Consider the following 20,502-nt stretch of genomic DNA (forward strand, 5'->3'; position numbering starts at 1 on the left):
TCGGATCTTGCTCTTCCAAATTCCATTCCGTGAAATCCATGTTGCCTAGTAACCAACGTGCTTGCAGCGGAATAATGTAATTTAAACAGAAACATCAACTTCTAATTTCTTTCCGATTGTCTGGTAGGATGCATTAGTAAATGTGTACGACTACATGTGGCGCTGCAAGAAACGACATCAGAGTACCGCGAGAGCGATTTAAAATCTCTTCCTCTGCAAGATTTCTCGCGGTATTCTGAAGTCATTTGCTTGTCGGCTCTTGCGGCGCTGCGTAAAGTTGAGCACGCACCTAAAAAAAACTCGAAACAACTGAACTCGACAGAACTGCCCTGCGTATGCCTCCGCCTCATCTATTAATTTGATATAGCATGAAAGTTCTCTTCTCAGCGTGAGAAATACAAGGTGTGGCGTGTGAGCTTTTCTCACGGTAAACAGAGTATAGAGCACAAGAGGCGAAACACAAGATGCGTTTTTGGTAACAGCCACTAGGTGGCGCTTCAGTAGCGTGGCCGCCATTTTGGAATGAATATTTTCACAGCCAAATCAGAAGCACACTAGTACGTTTCATAATAAATTAAAAATTTTTCACTTGCTACACTTACACTTAACGCTGTATTGTCTTGTATGTATGTGTTGTGTTGTGGTTGTTGTTATTGTGGAATCAAATCATTAAATAGATACACATGTTTTTCTTGCTTTATTATGTAATTCTATTTTGTGCTACTTTACACATTTACTATTATTAGTTACCAACTCCACTAGGTATGAAATATATGTACATTTTAATCCCGTGGATCCCGCTACAAACATGATAATCTTATTTATCTAATTGCCACTTTTGGACAGTGGCTGTTCTTTTTTTTTACTTAATTCATTTCGAGCAATTCTGATGTATATGTGTGTATATGTGTGTATATGTGTATGTATATGGAGCCGAAATATGTGTGGATTAGTTTATGTCGGTATGAATGTGTAAATGTAAAGTTAGAATGTAGCCTATATAAAAGTGGAAGACTTGTCTAAATATCTGAAAATAAGCTGTAAAAAGAGATTAATGATCACTGGTCTGATTGTATGTTATTCTGTGTTATCGTCATTCAGTTTGAATTTGATCTTTTAATTTACAAAGCAGCTGATATTGCCATCACTTCAAGTTGACTCCCGAGTCGCGGTCATTCCAAAATGGCGGATTTAGGGCTGCTGCTGGGCGTTGGTGTTGCAATGGAACGTTCTATTGAGTTTCACTTCTTGTCAATTAATCAATAAATGCGTCAGACTTGGGAGCCCTGACTACAATGCGGAAGTGCAAAAAGTCCGTTCTGTTTTCTCTTTTCTGCATGTAAAGAGAGAACAAAATGAGGTAGGTTGTTAATGTTTATAAATTAGGACCTATGTTTAAACGTATAGTTTCATTTTCGCATTTCATAAAGGAAAAGTAAGTTTATTTGATGTTCATCAGACTTTGAAAATGTGATGTTTTCCTAGTTAGAAAGTGAAGTAGGAAACATTCAATAAAAGCACAAATGTTATCTTTAATCCTTTATCTCATTCATGATTTTTCCAGATTCAAAGCTTTTTAACGCATTTGTGATGGGAAGAAAACATTAGGCTATGTGGGTTTTTATTCCTGTTGTACCCGGCTTGCTTTAATACATTGAAACCAAATGGTGACTCAATTTGTCAGTTGCTAAGCTATGGATAGTTTTTGCTGAAACTTTGGTTCTGAATTGTGACCTAATAGATATGTGCCACCGAAGTATGTAGGCTTCCCGGAAGTAGCGGGATAGTGGTTCCCCTTACAAAAAAGCCCATTCGTTTTTCCCATAAACATTTGTATTATCGCAAAAAAATAAGCTGTGTTTAAAGAGTAACTAAACCCTGAAACCAACATTTTTTAGTTAATGATCTGTAAGAATGGGGCTTTAATATTAGTGCTGTTCATTGATTTGAGTAACTATTTTGACAATTGGGTATAAAGTGTTTTAATGATACAATATATGGTGTAAAAACGTGTGAGGGCTGCCCTCTTAAGGTTGAATTTTCCTATTGGATGTTGCAGTACTATGTGACGCCCCTGTAGCCCAAGACAGCTTGCCCACTGAAGTTAAGCAGGGCTGAGCCTGGTCAGTACTTGGATGGGAGACCACAGGGGCGTCGCTAGACCCCTTTTACTGGGGCACGTGCCCCAGTGTAAATCTTTTGTGCCCCTGTGTAAATCTCAAGTTTACATTTTAGCAGTTAACTAGTATATTCCTTTACAAAGACAATCGCGGCAAAACGGATCCATATGCAATGTAGTTACCCAATTCACGTTTGAAAAAGCGACGCAGCAGTCGCACTGACGCGTGCACGCCCCAATTCATGTCCGCGTCACGCACCCATTCATGTCCGTGCGCGACTGTTTTGCCGTGCGCAGCCGCATACAAAGTACACGCGATTGAGTTGGTTTATTTTAAGTTTCTAAATAATGAAAATTTATTTTCACCCGATCATTGACGCATGTGATGGACATCAGAAATGTTTGTGCAAAGCAGGAAAAGGGAAGCAAAAATGAGAGATGATGAGTTTAAGGGAGTAAAGACACATAACATCTTACCCTGTTAGGGCTCGAACATTAGAGGAAAAATCTCAGGAAAACCTCTGTCAATAGTCTATAAAATTGCATTTGTTCACATACAACAAAAACTGTGTTATACTGTTCTGTATTTTCAGATATGAAATTAATATTTAGTTTACTAGCTCTAGGTTATTACATAAACAGTTAGCAGTAACAAAGATAGATTTTTTTAGTAGCAGTCATAAAATGAAAATATTCTTAAAAATAAAAAAGACGTTATTAATCCTTGTGTAAAATGCAAAGGTGCATAAAAATATTTTCTCTTCTGTCATTATTTCAAAACATTTTATGCCTTTAAACATGTTAATAATGTTGTATATATGTTTCTATAAAGATGATACTTAAATATTTTTAAATAAATGTTTGTCTTTCCTAGTACTTGTTGCAATGTTGGAATAGTGGGTTAAGCAAAGGAAATTGTGTCTTGCACACTGCAGGCTTTCAAGAAAAAGTAAAAAAAAAAAATGGGGGGCCTGTGCCCCAGTAGATCTTTATGTCTAGCAACGCCCCTGGGAGACCACCTGGGAAAACGTCTCGGTTACTATCGTAACCTCGGTTCCCTGAGAGAGACGGGAACGAGACATTGCGTCTGCTGACGCTACTGAAACTCCTCCCTCTTCCGGTTTCTCTGAAGCTTTTATTGAACAATGCCAGTGTACTGGTCAATGCCGCCCATGACAGAATATAGAGGCGGGACTTCCGCTGCTATATAGCCTGTTTAGGCGGCAAGATACTCAGATTCTTTCGACTGAACGAACAGTAGAGCTGATCTGAGCAGTGACATGGCGGCTTACGCAATGTCTCGTTCCCGTCTCTCAGGGAACCGAGGTTACGATAGTAACCGAGACGTTCCCTTTCGAGAGCGGTCACTCGACATTGCGTCCGCTGACGCTATGGGAGATGTATTCAAACACGCCGTGAGAACAGCAAAGAGCAGCTCCAGTGGAGCTTACTCAAGTCCATGTGCTGCAATGCTTAGCTGAGTCGGTGCACAATCCCCGCCCAGTCTGTGTAAGCCAACGCAAAGTAGATTGGATGCCTGAATCTCCAGGAACTCAATAAGAAGCTCATTCAGAACAGAATGCTCACAGTCACAGGCTGCATGTAGGTCTTATTGTAGCCCTACAGCAGATAAGCAACCTGTAACAGTACAACAGCAATGGCTAGGCCAAGCCAACGTGGGCAGAGCAAGCATATCCGCGCAGAGTATTTGCTGGTACTATTAACCTATGATGCATGATGGCCAAGATAGCTAGTGTAAAAATACAAGGATGAAGCGAAAACACGGCTCCTTACTTATATAATAGTAATACAGCTGTACTGGCAATCCGGTACAAACTGTGAATAGGCGTCAGATAGTGCGACTGCCAATTAGAATAACACCGCTATGCCAGTGTGGCATTAATGTGCTGCCCTCATTTAGCACCTAATGATCCAGTGAACCCAGCTGGATCCCAGCAGCTGACTGTTTAGGTGGAGCAGGGAAATTTCTGAGAATGAGCTAGGCAGGTCACAGCAATCGTATGCGAATGCCACAGCCCATCTCTGAAGCATAAAGAGTTGCTTTAACAGCAATGTCAGAGCGGAGTGCTTTGATAAATGTATAACACTCATACCGGGCACAGCTCACATCAGCTAGATGGGAAGGTAGAATGCGACCATCTATGCTCTAACTGCGCTGAGTGTGGTCTAAGGCCCATAGTCCCTTTAGGGCATATATAGTCCATGACGGCACTAAAATAGGCAAGTGATTGGCCGCTTCTCTCACTTAAGAGAATTAATTGTGCCTGGCCATTGCGCGCCCAAGGCACCACCATGAAAAACCCTTGGGGTAGACAGCCCGCTTCTCCTTCATCTGCTCACTGATGCAAAGATAGAACGGTCGACACGTGACAGTGCACCGGGTTGTAGTCATTGCTTAACACCATTACAGGCGCTGCGTAAAGAGGGGCGTCTAGTAGAAAAGGCTTGCTCTCCTTACTGATTTTGCGTGTATAAGCAGCAAAATCCAATTGGGGCAACACGTAACCGCTGGCACTTGGCCGAGCACAACGTGTTACATACAAAGTGCAACTGGGATAAGGACAAAGCTTACACTTTCCATCACCATCCTTAACAGCCCTTAAGTCTGCATTTGCGGCCGCCGAGACATGAGGTGCTTAATGAAGAGCAGGCGCAAATTGCTGTGTGGTACAGTAAGTGATGCGCTGTGAACTTGTAAGCCAGCCGGTCAACCAGAGAGCCGTTCGTCACCAACACCGTAGTGTCTCCGGTGGAATATCTCACAGCAGACTCATATCCAGAATGCTCCTGAGAGGGACGGGCTCGCATGAAGCCCGTGTCCGTATCCCCAACCAAGCACATAAACGTAACACTGGCATGCAGACCTCGCCGCACACAGAGCCATATAAAAACCAAGTCTGGGTCTGCAGCGGCTTGCTGCTTTATGCAGGGTCGGATGCAGAACCCGAGAGAGAAAGAGAGACATTTCCTTAAGAATGAACAGCTTAGTAACAGCTCGCCACGCGCACGCAGGGAGTCAGATACCTGTGTTTGTAGTGAGATATTGCCTGAACACTGCACGGATGTGTAAGGCACGATAGTAATACATTACATATACATTAATAGCTAGGCGTGCAGGCTGCTATTAGTAATGTATAAATACATAAATATATGTATGAGTATATATAGTGCAATGCAGTACAATGAGCCTCTATTCAATACAAATATACATTAATAGCCAGGCGTGTAGGCTGCTATTAGTAATGCATAAATATATATATATATATACGTATGAGTATATATAGTGCAATGCAGTACAATGAGCCTTTATTTAATGCAGATATACATTAATAGCTAGGCGTGCAGGCTGCTATTAGTAATCTATAAATATATATATATATATATATATATATATATATATATATATACGTATATACACGCATATATATAGTGCAATGTATATAGTATAGAGCAACGTTGCCACCAGTCGGGGGCGTGCGATATGCATTGTGCACTGCTGTGTATGTGTGTGTGTGTGTGTGTCGAGACAGATCGCTGGGCGAAGCGAGCGGCCACACTCAACACACTTCGCTATACTCTGTCCCCATTGCTCCGCAGCTCGTGTGTAACGGATGCATTAGTGAGCGGGGTTGAGCGTTGTGCATTGCTTTTCGAGATGGATCGCTACGCGGTGTGTAGGATCACACCCGACATTATCCTCCCCCCTTTTTCCTTGCAGCGCGTGTTTAACGGGCGCATTCAGAGTATGGCTGAGCGCTGCGCACTGAGTATCCTCTGTAAGAGCTGTATATTGCTATATATATATATATATATATATATATATATATATATATATGGTCTCTATTGGCACATTAAAAAGTGCAGAGAGGGAATGTCAATATACAGGGCACAGAAATATGTTGTGCTGATTGGACACAACATCTGAAATCATTAAACATAGCCAACACATATTCCCGTCGTCACCCGAAACAGATGGGGGGCGTGAATGTGTGTGTGGTGTGTGATGCGGTACCACCACTGATCATACGAAGAGCAATAGTCGTGTAGTGACGTGGCCGAAATGCGCGCGTAGCCGCGCCCACCCACGGTGGGGATGTCATGCGTTAGAGCCTGAGGCGAGCATATGTTATGTTAGGCCAGCCGCTGTGCCAGTGGCCAAAACGTGAAAAATCAGTTTGAGCGCACTGTATCACACAAAGTAGACGCCAAGGAAATAACCTTAACGTTACATCCATACAAGTGTGACAGACGGCCATGTCGCAGGTGAAGGTCTTACTAAAGGAGCCGTCTGCGAGCTGTGCTCGCCAGCGACCGGTCCCGAAGGGGGTCTGTTCATGCTAGCACTGACCGAAGTGCATTAAATTACAAGGCAGACGCCAGGGTGGGGGTCTAATCATGCAAGGGAAGCGGCCGAAGCGCGCTATAAGTACAGGACAAACACATATGAGAGGGTATTTGCAACGGTAAATGTATTGTGCACACTGTGGCATTTTCCGCACTGCGTAGGTGGGGTAATGAAGCCTTGTGGCTTCCCCGTGTCCGTAACCTCGGAATACCCAGGGGGTATGAGGCTAATAGGGTGGGCGTAACGTTACCGTGGAAGGCACGCAACGTTCTCCTCAGTTTGGCAGCATTGTCACCAACAGCGTGCTGGCGGCGGTGGTTCGCTGCCAAGAACGCAGTTTTTCGATATATCTCGGAGTCCATAAGATACACGGTTCTTCACTCGAGGAGCGAAGCTCTAAATCCTTGTAAAAATTCTGCCGGAACGCGTGTAAGGGATGCGATCCTTGCGTCCCTCACAAGTGCGACGATCTACGGCAAGACGCTTCAGTCACGGTGAAGAGAAAGAATCTGAGTATTTTGCCGCCTAAACAGGCTATATAGCAGCGGAAGTCCCACCCCTATATGCGGCATTGGCCAGTACACTGGCGTTGTTCAATAAAAGCTTCAGAGAAACCGGAAGAGGGAGGAGTTCCCGTAGCGTCAGTGGACGCAATGTCGAGTGACCGCTCTCGAAAGGGAACCAGGTTGCTGCTGGTAGAGGTGTTAGTGAGACCAGCAAGGGGTGCTCACCCTGTGGTCTGTGTGGGTCCTGACACCCCAGTATAGTGACGGGGACACTATACTGTCAAAAAAGCACCGTCCTTCGGATGAGACGTTAAACCGAGGTCCTGACTCTCTGTGGTCATTAAAAATCCCAGAATGTCCTTCGAAAAAGAGTAGGGGTGTGCTCCGGCATCCTCACCAAATTTGCCCATTGACCTACTAATCATCCCTCATACTAATTGGCTATATCACTCACCACTAATAAGCTGGTGTGTGGTGGGCGTTCTGGCGCAATATGGTGGATGCTGCACATTGGTGGTGGTTGAGGAGATTCCCCCATTCATATGTAAAGCGCTTTGAGCACTGAGAAAATCGCTATATAAATGTAACGAATTATTATTATTATTATTATTATTCTATTCGACGCATGCTTAGAACCCCACACCCACACACAGAAGGCAACACCTAGTGTATATATCTATGGCTGGAGATGGTGTGGTTAGCGCTGCGGTGGCTTGAGATGGTGTGGTTAGCGCTGCGGTGGCTTGAGAGGGTGTGGTTAGCGCTGCGGTAGCTTGAGATGGTGTGGTTAGCGCTGCGGTGGCCGGAGATGGTGTGGTTAGCGCTGCCGTGGCCGGAGATGGTGTGATTAGCGCTGCCGTGGCCGGAGACGGTGTGGTTAGCGCTGCCGAGGCGGGAGAGGGTGTGGTTAGTGCTGCGGTGGCTTGAGTGGGTGTGGTTAGCGCTGCGGTAGCGTGAGATGGTGTGGTTAGCGCTGCGGTAGCTTGAGATGGTGTGGTTAGCGCTGGGGTGGCTTGAGATGGTGTGGTAAGCGCTGCGGTAGCTTGAGATGGTGTGATTAGCGCTGCTGTGGCTTGAGATGGTGTGGTTAGCGCTGCGGTAGCTTGAGATGGTGTGGTTAGCGCTGCGGTAGCTTGAGATGGTGTGATTAGCGCTGCTGTGGCTTGAGATGGTGTGGTTAGCGCTGCGGTAGCTTGAGATGGTGTGGTTAGCGCTGTTCTGGCTTGAGAGGGTGTGATTAGCGCTGCGGTAGCTTGAGAGGGTGTGATTAGCGCTATGGTGGCTTGAGAGGGTGTGATTAGCGCTGCAGTAGCTTGAGATGGTGTGGATAGCGATGCGGTAGCTTGAGAGGGTGTGGTTAGCGCTGCGGTGGCCGGAGATGGTGTGGTTAGCGATGCCGTGGCCGGAGATGGTGTGATTAGTGCTGCAGTGGCTGGAGATGGTGTGGTTAGCACTGCGATGGATGGAGAGGGTGTGGTTAGCGTTGCAGTGGCTTGAGAGCGTGTGATTAGCCCTGCGGTGGCTTGAGATGGTGTGGTTAGCGCTGTGATGGCTTGAGATGGTGTGGTTAGCGCTACGGTGGCTGGAGATGGTGTGGTTAGCGCTGCGGTGGCTGGAGATTGTGTGTTTGCTATTCAGTGGACTGGGTTTAATGCAGAAGTCACATTTCAAGTATGCGTTGCATACTTGACAAGCTTGTCACTTTCATTTTATCCAAATGTTTGATCAAATCTTTTATATAGATTTTTAATTTTTTCTGAGCATTTTTTTTGTTTACATTTCAGTGACGACAATGCAATAAAATCCAGACTGCTTCAGCAGGAGTGCCACTTTACGTGGTCTTTAAGGGAAGAAGACTTTTCAGTCACTGATTTACTGAATCGTCTAGATGAACAGACTCAGTTGGAATCCAGAGAGGCAAGAGTAACACGAGCTTACAACAGTTTAGGATTTGTTCATTATATTCACGACAACCTGCAGGAAGCGCTCAAAAATCTGCAGAAATCTGTGCAGCTCGCAAATGAGCACTACAAAGAAAATAGTGATTCATTTCTTATTGTTACCTATGGAAACCTTGCTTGGTTGCACTATTACATGAAAGAATTCTCCACATGTGAAGACTACTTGAGATTGTTAGAGAGGATTCACGAAACATCTTCTGAAGATCTCACCTATAGCATTTCTCTAGAGGTGCTCCGAGAAAAGGGTTGGGCGTTTCTCAAATTCTGTCGAAAATACTACAATGGTGCAAAGGAGTGCTTCAGACAAGCCCTTGAAAGAAACCCACATGACAGTGATTTAAACGCAGGTTATGCTATTGCATTGTATCGCACAACGGAAACACCTGACTCTTTGTTAATTCAACAACTCCAAAGAGCTATAAAGCTTAATCCAGATGATGCCGTTTTACTTGTGCTGCTCGCCCTGAAAATGCTCCAAGTCACAGACGATGAAAAAGCCTGTAAAACTCAGGTGGAGTTGGTGATTTCTTCCTTGTTAAAGTCTCGTAAAAATCCTCATGTTTTGAGATACGCTGCACAGTTTTTCCGCCAATTGGGAAATGTGGATGTCGCCATTCGTCTTCTTGAAAAAGCATTGAAGAATACACCAAATTCAGCCTTTTTACACCATCAACTGGCTAGGTGTTATAGCAATAAACATCAAACACTGAAAAAGAAAAAAGCTGAGTGTGATGAAAAGTATCTGAACAGATCTATTTATTATCTGGAAAGGGCAATCACATTGAAGCCCTCATTTATCATTGCTTTGGCAGATTTGGCTCTGCAGTATGGACTAAAAGGTAGTTTCCCAAACGCTGAGAAAAAGTTTGAAGAAGCGTTCGAATCGGCCAATATTCAAAAGGATCAAAAGGATCTGCAGATGGTTTATTGTTTATTTGGCCAATACCAGCTCATCTGCCATCCCTCTGAGGAAAAAGCCATTTACAATTTCATGCAGGGTCTGAGACTTCATCCCGAAACATCAGAGGGCAAGTTGTGTGAAAGTTACCTGAGAAAGATTGCTGAAGAGTATATCAAAAACACCCAAAACCCACGTGACAGCAAGGCGAGTGGAATATATGGATTCATTTATGAAGTGAAAGGAGAAAAACAACAAGCTGCTAAATACTATGAGAGAGCTCTGAAGTATGGATCTGCTGATTGTAAGCACAATTCTGGGTTATTATTTTAGCATATTCAGAGTCATTATGCCAAAATAATGGGAAAAATCAAGTTAGGAAACTTTTACGCTTTTACATATTTACTAACTGTAATTTGACTGTAACATAAAGATAGAATAAAGAACTAAAAAAAGTTAAAGGTTGTAAGCTTCATACAATATAGACCAGGGGTCTCCAACCTTTTTGTGAGCAAGGGCTAAGAAGCCAAGCTAATATAAAAAATATGTAATAAATATTTAAATTGAGGCTATTAATAGAATGTCCTTTGGCGGGCAACTCACAGACTCCGTTCTGCCCGTGGGCACCTTGTTGGAGACCACTGGTATAGACGGTTTCAGCAGCAACAACATCATAAACAGCTTTTTTGGCCCAAACTTCCGGTTTACTTTCACAAATAATCAATAATAACAGAGTTGATTACCTCTGATAACAAGCAAAAGAAAAAGTAAATTACCTTAGTTCAAAATAGCTAAAACGTATCAACTGTAACACTGAGCTAACGTTGCTATGTAAACTTACGGGATAGTTCATTCCAAAATCAAAAATATCTTAATTCACTAAATCCTTTGATTTAGATATTTATATTGTTTTAGATATTTATAATATTTAATAGAGCACAACTTCACTCTTAAATGTTAACCGATTTCACCCATAAACAATAACGCCTAAATAAAAAGTGCAGAATGTAAGAAATTAAGAAATGTGTTTACTTTAACAATTGAGGAACTCAGATGCAAACGCGGCTAAACACCACGTCATTCAAAAATTTGATAATTATATTAACCGAATGCTCTCAACACATTATATGTTCATCAAATACCTTCACTTCAAATTCGCTTAATCCCATCTTTAAGGGCTCGTTATAGTCGGGCGTAGGTCCTACGGCATAGTCGTCGTCCGAGTCGACGTGCAAACACACGCGCAAACCGCTGGTAGGCAGTATCCACGTGTGTAGCCACAGTAGCAGCGTGACGTCAAAGAAGAAGAAGCTTGACAAGTTAACCCACAAACGAAGAAAAAACAGCAACTTGTTGTGTATGATTTGAGAAGACCAGCAATGATGGAAGTAAATAAACAGCGACTTTTGTTGCAGTTTGAGTTAAATCACTCCTCAACTTGGCTCATTTTTCTTTTCACCATCGCAAACGGAAATATCTATGATGAAGTTTTTTTTACCTAACGGGAGGGGTTCTGGTGGACCAATCACAGCGCTTGCGGTCCGCGTAGAACTGACGCGCTGTTTTTTTTTTTGCGAGGTGCACGTCAGGCTATGCAGAGCTACGCACAGGCTACAGATATCCTACGGCGTAGCTACGACTATAAATCGAGCCATTCAGAATAACTGGTTTGTTGTCAGAATTTGCTTAACATCATGATGATTTTTCAGCAAAGTCCTCTAAGTGCACAAAGATGAATTGGGAGAGTTACGGTTACATGAGTAGTTACACGAGTAAGTATGGTGACACAAAACAAAACGTTGATGTCTACTTATCAAACACCATATCTCCAACATATCTCGAAAACACGAAGCCCGTTAACAAAATATCACGGCAAGACTCAGTGGTCTGAATCCTTAGTCACAAGAGTTTAAAGCTCAAATAACACATGCTATTTCTGCTTATTTCATCATGTTAATCTTCAGTATATATAGAGTAGTCTTGCATCCTTCATATATCCAAAGAGTCTTTAGTTTTATCAGATTTATAAAAGACAGATCAGCTCTACCAATAGTTTCTGAAAAAACCAAGCTCCTGGAGGCGTACTGCCAGGTCACGAGCAACACACACAAAACAGTATCCCACTATCTCTGGATAACTTATGATTCACTACGTTTGTGTCGTTTACAATATATGCACTTACGGCCGATTGCATCCAAAAACACAGAAATGAATCATGACGCAGTGCCTGAAATAGTTCCCTGCCATTGAAAGTAACCAAGGGGACTATTTTCGGGCAGTGCGTAATATCACTACACCTGCTGCAGCCATGTTACGGCAGCAAAGTCCTTGATTATTACGCCAGAATGAGAGTATAGTTCCTAGCCATATCGGTTTAGAAAAACTTTTAATTTTCCGTCTGTTTTAGTTAGGGTTGCTAACTTTCTCACTCTGAAATACGGGACAAAATGTGGCCTGTCGCAGCAGTGCGTATATGGTTTTGTATACAGTGTATTTAAGCCATTTGTCAAAATAATAGCTAATCTCCTAATTAAAAATTAATTTATAACTCTTATGCCCTGGGAACATACATGGTAAGTTTATTAATAGTTTGTTAATTTACAGCAGGTAGCCTACTTTTAACACAGTATGGCTACTTTTGAACCATTAGGTTAACTTTACCTGTCTAAAACAAAACACTTGTGACTCCCGCAATAAAGGTAAATAAAACCTTATCCCGTTCATTTTAATCTTGTGACAAACTAAACTAACAGAGATTCTATAAGATGTGGTCTTGCAGGGTCAACTTCAAAAACATAAATTAAAACACACTTACAGTATGTGAATCAGAAGCGCAAAAATGTCCTAGTGAAGTTGAAAATGATTAAATCCTTCAGATTGATGGGTTTTAGGCAGGTCTGGATCAGCAATCTCTTCAGAATTGAGAGCAAACTTTGTAACTATGCCGATCTTATACAAACAGCTAAGCAACCGACTAATAAAAAAGCTAACATAAAACCGTATTATTTGACCCTCTTTAACGTGTACTGAATGTGCTGGGGATCTGTGATTGGATAAAGGGTGTCGTGATCAGCACTGCTGCTGCTTGTGGCACTGCAAGGACTGACAGTGGATGACATTAAAGTACCGCGAGAGCATTTCGAAAGTGGCTTCTGAAGGATTTCTCGAATCTCTCTCGCGGGATTTTGATGTTATCTGCCTGTCGTTGTGGCGCCACACAAAGTCGAAGCCTGTTGTATCAGTCACTGGTTAGATCAAGCGTAGCAGTCAAAAAATGGGACTCGGGACGTCCCATACGGGACATCTAAATTAGGCTTAAAAACAGGACGTCCCGGCTAATCCGCGACAGTTGGCAACCCTAGTCTTAGTACACAATGTAACTACAGAAGAGTCAAGTTTTAAATAGGAAAAATATCAAAAATCTGTGGTTATTTTTGAGCGTGATGCTAATGGTCTACTGTATTATGCTAAGCTATGCTAAAAGTTGCACCGCCAGACCTGGAGATTAGCTGAATGGATTCCAAAACTGTAAAAATCAAATGTTTACCTCTAGGGGAGCTGGAAAATAAGCGGCCCCTTTAAGGGTTTCAAAATTTTAAAACTAAAAACAAATTCTATTGAAGGTGTTGTCATTTGTACATGATAAACCAAGATAATTAAAAATACGCTTTATTGAAACCAAACCATTATCAGTAACATTGTTCGTTTTTTTGGTAACAGGTAAAAGCATTTTGCTCACAGAGATGAGGATTTGGCTCCTGAGTTTCAACGAAGCAGGAAAATCCATTTTAAATCTCATATTTGATGGAGGGCGTTATGAAGAAGGACTAAGTGTTAGTGGTAAGCTGAAGAGTGTCAAAGGCAGAGTAGCCAAGAAAAATGTAAACCTGTTTGAGATTGACATCTGCAATGTCAAAAGAATCCTTAGATGGGAAAGAATGGCTCTCAATCCTGGACCTCATGCAGTTATACTTGCCTTTTCACTTGAGCATGGGCAATTCACAGAGGAAACTGAAAAGATCCTTAAGGATTTAGAGTTTCTTGGAGAAGAATTCTGGAATCGTGTTATAGTCGTATTCACAGAGGGAGACTGTAGCATGAGTGAATATCATGGAGATCAAGGAAGAGTATTAGAGTGGCTTCTAGAAAAATGTGGAAGGAGATACTACATCACTGGCAAAGAGTCAGAAAGCCTTCAAAAAGAGCTTTCAAAGAAGATTATGGAGATGAATAAGTCAATGCACCTGCTATTACCACAGATGTCAGATGGAGCTTCTCAAAGTCTCCCAGAAGACGTAATAGTAAGTCTTACAGTAGCTGTTTTTATCGTTATTTTGTAAGCAGTAAGCCACATTCAAAACAAAATCAGGATCAAAAACTATTTTTCGGCAAAATCCTCTATGTTTAAATTAGGATTTTGACATTTAAGCCTTTTAGTTTTATTCAGAAAGGACAGTGAAGAGTGACTGGAGAGAGAGTGGGATTGGAAAACGACCTCAGACTTGGGTCAATTGTTAGTAGTTAGACCTGAATACAACTAGAATGTGGCAACCACATGCATCACTGCTTGATGCATTTCTTCATTTTTACCTTTTGAATTCTGACTTTAATCATTTGCAATGTTTCTAGTTGCATCTATAATGATTTTGCAACTGTTTACTATGTCTTGTCCAAATAAATTCATTTTTCTTTTAAGTGGAGGTATTGCAAAAAAAGCTGTCATGTACTTAGATGGTTTTGCAGAGAAATACAGTCAAATTTGTTACATACCAATGAAGTGACATTTGTGAAAATAAGGCTTTTCAAAATTAAAGTAAAATTACTGAAACTAAACATAAGGGCCTGATAAAAATGCTTATTTACAGTAAAAAACCCTTTTCCTCCCAGGGAATGGAGATAAAAGATGATGTTTTGGTCACTCCTGAGATAATCGTTCAGGAGGGACAAACTGTATACAGGTATGGTGTGGAAAGACTGCTGATGGAAGATAAAAGTGTGTATGAGTTTCCATTCATATCTCTTTCTTTGAAATCCAACAGGATATCATGCAGAAATGCAGGTTGGTTTCAATGTAAGTTTACACGGCTTGGATTCAACATGAAAGGAGAAGGGGAGTTACTGTACAGTACTGTTCTTCCAGAAAGTGGCACTCCAATTCCCGCTAACTGTTACCCAGCAGGTCCTCTGTATGACATCAAATGTGTTCAGGGTGAACTTTGCCAACTCGGACTGCCTCACTGCGAAACCTTCATTGGTGAGTCAATGATCAAAGAAATATATCAGACTAAACTTGCATACCTATTCCCAATTAGCTGAGCATGTCACAGGTGTGATACCAACACAAAGTTTCTGACAAACTGTAACTTTTTTTTTTTTCAAAATATGTACCCCTTTTTTTCACTGTTACTTAAGAATTTCCTAATATGTACTATTATGTACAGATATGCATACATTCGGGTACTAATATGTATTGGCGGCCGGTGACTTCTTTTTCAAGGGCGCACAATGCGAAGCTTGTAACAACATGCATGTAGCCCGTCATGTGTGTGGTTCATCGTTTCAAAATATGTGTTTGACTCGTCAAGTGAACCTATGTGTATCACGTGCAGTGTTGGGGTTAGTTACTCAAAAAAGTAATATATTACTTATTACATATTACTCTCAAAAATAGTAATGCCTTACTTTACTTTATTACTCCCTGGAGCAAGTAACTAGTTATATTAATAGTTATATTACTAGTTACATTTTTTTTCTGGGCAAGAATGTTTATTTGGGCAAGCCACGGCCAAGAAAACATCCAAACACAAAACTCCCAAATCAATAAAAAGTTACAATTTTATTAGATTAAATTTGATAACAATTTACTAATTCAAAATACAGGGATGACAACAGGTTGCAATTATTTTTAGATGGACACCTTTAAATGGACAGCTGATAAAATAATGACGGTTCACAATAAATTATTTCCTGATTAAGACTTCCAAGAGTTCTGTATTCTTAGCAGGGGGATACCATGATGTTAGTGCACATTATTTACCCACCCACTATACACAGCAATGCACAGCAAATTCATCCAACACCCAAACATATAAATATATCAATTTAACACAGCAAAGTAATAAATACACAATCAATTCAATAAATATCATTAAAATCACTCAAGCTAAAGACACAGCCTTCGTCAATTACGGTAAAATTGATATACAAAATTGATGGGATAAACAACCTGCACGCAACCCCTGTTTACATACAAACAAACAATGAAATGAGCGCCGGGAGACCGTGGCATAACCTCACATTCATCAAGGTCTCCACGGCGAGAAAACCCACCGTAAATACACCACATTTTAATACAACATAAAAATTACTGCTGGCTTCCTTACCCGCTACCGGACGTGGGGCACAGCGTTCGGAGAAACATTAAAGAGTGTGCACTTCACCGTCAAGTTATTTTCCTTCCGTTGAACATAATAAAATAATGACTGAATCTCCTCCCGTCGAAACTAGCGAACCTTCCTCTGAAAAAAAGCTTGCCGTTGTTGACGCTTCCATTTTCCCGATCTGTCTTTGAGTGTGCCGCTCTGCTGCCGGCTGCCGGGTGTCGACCAATCGGTGATGGTAAATGATACCTCATGCCAAACTTAGACCAATCACTGTTCCATTCACGCCCTCCTCCACTTCCCTTTTGTTCTCTGTGTTGTGTGCCTTTGTGTGATGAAGGTGCTACTGGCGAATGTAACGCAAGTAACTAGCTCGGGAAAACTGTAATAATATTACCATTTTCAGACGGGTAATGCGTTACACTACTAGTTACTGAAAAAAGTAATATTATTACAGTAACGCGTTACTTTGTAACGCGTTACACCCAACACTGATCACGTGTCTTGTCAGGATAAGTGCCTGCTGCACACGGGTCTAAAGGGTTTATGATAAAAGAGACACTTGCGTTTGTCACATACTATCAGAATTTTACTGTTAAGTTAGTGTCTTGCGAGTATTTTGTGATCGTGAGCATCTCTTTAACCTTTTAAGCGTCACCCCACCCTATTGAGTTAAATCTACACTCTTGGAGCTTTCAAACAATATACAGTTTGTCATGATTAGATGAGAATTCATATGCAAACATTGAAGTAAATGTAGGCGTTCTGCTGGTGGGACAGTGACATTTAGCAGAAAAATAAATGTTTTGAGGCACACTCTCTTTATAAATGAATCAATTACTCTCCCTACATAATTTATTTTATAAAACACTGTTGAAATGTCTATTCTGCAGGCTTAGACCTTTCCAACAATATATAGTTTGTAGTGATGGATTAAAATTGACATCAACAATATTAATGCAAACTTAGGTGTCCCGTATTCGGGACGGCGACGCTTAACAGTTTAATCATAAACCCTTTAGACGCGTGTGCAGCAGGCACTCATTTTGACAAGACACGTGATGCACATGGTTAACATGACGCAACAAACACATATTTTGAAAACACAAGCAACACACAAGACACTCCAAACATATATTTTGAAATCACGCCCCTCGGAAGAGCAGTCAACAGCCACCACTGCTAATATGTACCTTTGTGATATACAAATCCCTAAAATGATCTTTGTCTCCACAGATGATGCAATCCATTCAATGTCAGTTGTACATTATTCCGGTGACAGTGTTGAGTTCCTCAAACCCCAAAATATCTCAAGCACACATGTGACTGTAAACATCACTGGTACGTCAAAATTCTGGATGGTCAAAGCAATAAACTGGTTTAAGGAAAAGATCAGAGGACACGTGATGCTATTCTACCTTCAACCAACACACAAGCTGCATGTGTTTCTACAACCTCACATTGTGGATCCCAAAAAAGTAAGTTTGTCTTGAACTTGATGCAGTTTAAACGTTAGTATTTTATCAGATTCTTTTATGGTTACTTTCAGGTGGCTGCTTGTAATGCAAACTATGAATTAATCCAAACGACCTGTGAATGTGACCTTAAATTTAACTGTACATACAGCATGACCTGTGATTCTCTAGAGGAACATGGGCCATCAGTAAATTCAATAAAGATACAACCACAGGTCTGTATGTTTAGTAATAAGCCAAAACATACTGAAAAGATTTTGCATACAGTAATATGCATGACAAATAGATATGGGATAATTTCAGAACAATTAATTTTGGTGGTGAAAAATTATTTTGTATATAGTTTATTTTATTTTTATTAAAGAAAAGAGTACAAATTGGTCTTCTTTCTTTTTAAGAATTCAAAATTCTGCTGCACTTTTAAAGAAAGAGCTCATTACTTTCCAACATTTGAAATATTTCTGCCAAATGATGTGATGAAAGTGAAGTTATTCCTAAATAAGGAAAAACCAGATCCTGAAAACGTCAAAGTTGTCTGGAATTGTGAAATACTCCTCGAAGGTAAGCAATGCTTTATTGAAATTACGAAAAGATTTTAATTTTGCATATTAAATAACTGCTTATTCGAGGGGCGCTAATTCAAAATATGTGTTCGGAGTGTCATGTGTGCGGCTTGCGTTTTCAAAATATGTGTTTGTTGCATCATGTGAACCATGTGCATCATGTGTTTTGTCAAAATAAGTGCCTGCTGTACACGCGTCAAAACCGTTTATGATAAAAGAGACGCTTATGTTCACAAAATGTATACAGGATTTAACAAAATGCTGTTTCTCTTGCACTGTTGACTAAAAACATTTTGCTTTTCTCAACTTGCAGTGACTTTTACTCTAGTAAAGTAAGTTTAATATTTTAAGGAAATTAACAAACTTTTTCTTTTACAGAATATGTAACAAGCAAATCAATGAGCTGTTCAACAGATGAGCAATGTAAGCATGTCCATTATTTAGTTTCCCTTTAAATCCGACCTAAAGATTCATTTTAGATTTGTTTAAAGGGGAAATTTCACAAGACTTTTTTAAGATGTAAAATAAATCGTTGGTGTCCCCAAAGTAAATATGTAAAGTTTAAGCTCAAAATACCCAACAGATAATTTATTGTAATATTAATGTTAAAATTGCCACTTTGTAGGTTTGAGCAAAATGTGCCATTTTTTTGGGTTTGCCTTTTTAAATGCAAATGATGGCGGTATTATACCCTTCTGACATCACAAGAGGAGCCAAATTTCAATGACCTATTTTTTTTTACATTCTTTCAGAGAATAGTTTACCAGAACTTAGTTACTTTTTAATAAAACTTTTTCACATTTTCTAGGATGATAGAAGCACTGGGGACCCAATTATAGCACTTAAACTTGGATAAAGTCAAAGTTTCATGATATGTCCCCTTTAACAAATTATTGTTAACTTTTTATTTACCCTTGGCATTGTTTTCTCATTATTTTCCATATCACAGAAATAAACATGCTCTATAATAAAACAAATTGTTGTTAATATTGTAATAATTGTTGACTGCACTTCATTGTCGTCTACAGGTGAATCCTTTTTGAAAAACAACAGATGTAAGATCATCCAAAGCGTGGTAAATGTTGATGCCATTTTGGATGGGTTTGCTGATGTTATTCATCCAGAAAAACTCAATTCAATCAGAGCATTAACAACATCTCAGGAAAAAACTAGGGCCATCCTTAACTTTTTAGATGTGAGACCTGCACTCAAACAAACATTTTTCAGTTTGCTTAAGAACAATGAGAAAGATCTTGTGGAAGATCTGATGTTTAATAAGTAAAACTTCAGTTAAGACAACTAATACTGGTTATGTAAGGAAAATTCTCAAATGAACAGAGAAGTTATCAAAGCAGAAACTGATTCTTAAATACAGAAACTTCTGTACATTCGCTTGTTATGTTTTATTATGCACTTTTGTCATCACTGAGTATTTCATAACATCATAAATGATTGCCTTTATTGCAGTAAACCAAACTTTATAAAAATGCAAATAGTTTTTACATTTACATAGTACTACAAAATAACTGACTATATCAATATAAACTACCTCTATATAGAAATGTTGTATAAAAGCAATGTTATACTATATGGTGTTCATTACAACAGCACTATTACTGTTGCGATATTAATTATAATTTATGTTATTGTGTTTTGTTTTGTTTTTTTAACTTTGTTGTTGTATTTTAACTTGACGTATTTCTAATAAAATATCGGATGATTATAACCGAGTGGGAAAGACCCTGTCTTACAGGTAAACAGAAATCCTTTATAGTATCAGGAACTTTTAAAGCAGTGGATTTAAAAGACTTGAAGTTCAAGGTCTTGGTTAGAGTTTGTGGAGTTCAAAAGCCTTCAGAACCAAAAACTGATGTCATTTTGCTATAACATTATGTAAAAGGCTCAATATTTTCCATTTTCTCTAAATAAAAAAACAACCAATCAAAGCTGTGATGCAAAAAGCTGCATTTTTGGCATTTTTTATTTCTTTGTGCTCCAGCTCTCCTGGCAATAGGACAAGCACGTGAAGAATGGATGGATATTCTTTATCTTTACTAATGGTTCTTCTCACAGTTTGATCTGGTAAAGTAAGAATAAGAAATGTTTCTAAATAAATAATTTGGCCTTGCATTGCTGCTTTTATTAATTATTCAAGTATCAGGCAATCGGGAATGAGTAATAAAAAACTAGAAAATTGAACAACAAAACAGTATATCAAACACTCTTAATAATAA

The 20,502-nt window shown here is 40.1% G+C and overlaps 1 protein-coding gene across 2 annotated transcripts; it reads left to right on the top strand.

Moving 5' to 3' along the window:
- The first annotated feature begins 1,233 nt into the window (after positions 1–1,233).
- Positions 1,234–20,232, top strand: LOC129440897 (uncharacterized). 2 transcript variants are annotated; one of them, XM_073860615.1, is made up of 11 exons: positions 1,234–1,360; positions 8,776–10,154; positions 13,571–14,151; positions 14,738–14,808; positions 14,890–14,909; positions 14,991–15,104; positions 17,467–17,708; positions 17,780–17,920; positions 18,104–18,266; positions 18,647–18,691; positions 19,297–20,232. In XM_073860615.1, the coding sequence occupies exons 1-11, from the start codon at positions 1,356–1,358 to the stop codon at positions 19,548–19,550; spliced, it is 3,015 nt and encodes a 1,004-aa protein (XP_073716716.1). In that variant the 5' UTR covers positions 1,234–1,355; the 3' UTR covers positions 19,551–20,232. The 2 variants fall into 2 exon arrangements, with proteins under 2 accessions (XP_073716716.1, XP_055056452.2); XM_055200477.2 differs by having other exon boundaries at positions 14,890–15,104; positions 19,297–20,231.
- Positions 20,233–20,502: the final 270 nt, after the last annotated feature.

Source organism: Misgurnus anguillicaudatus, chromosome 22 (assembly GCF_027580225.2).
Source record: "Misgurnus anguillicaudatus chromosome 22, ASM2758022v2, whole genome shotgun sequence".
NCBI lineage: Eukaryota > Metazoa > Chordata > Actinopteri > Cypriniformes > Cobitidae > Misgurnus > Misgurnus anguillicaudatus.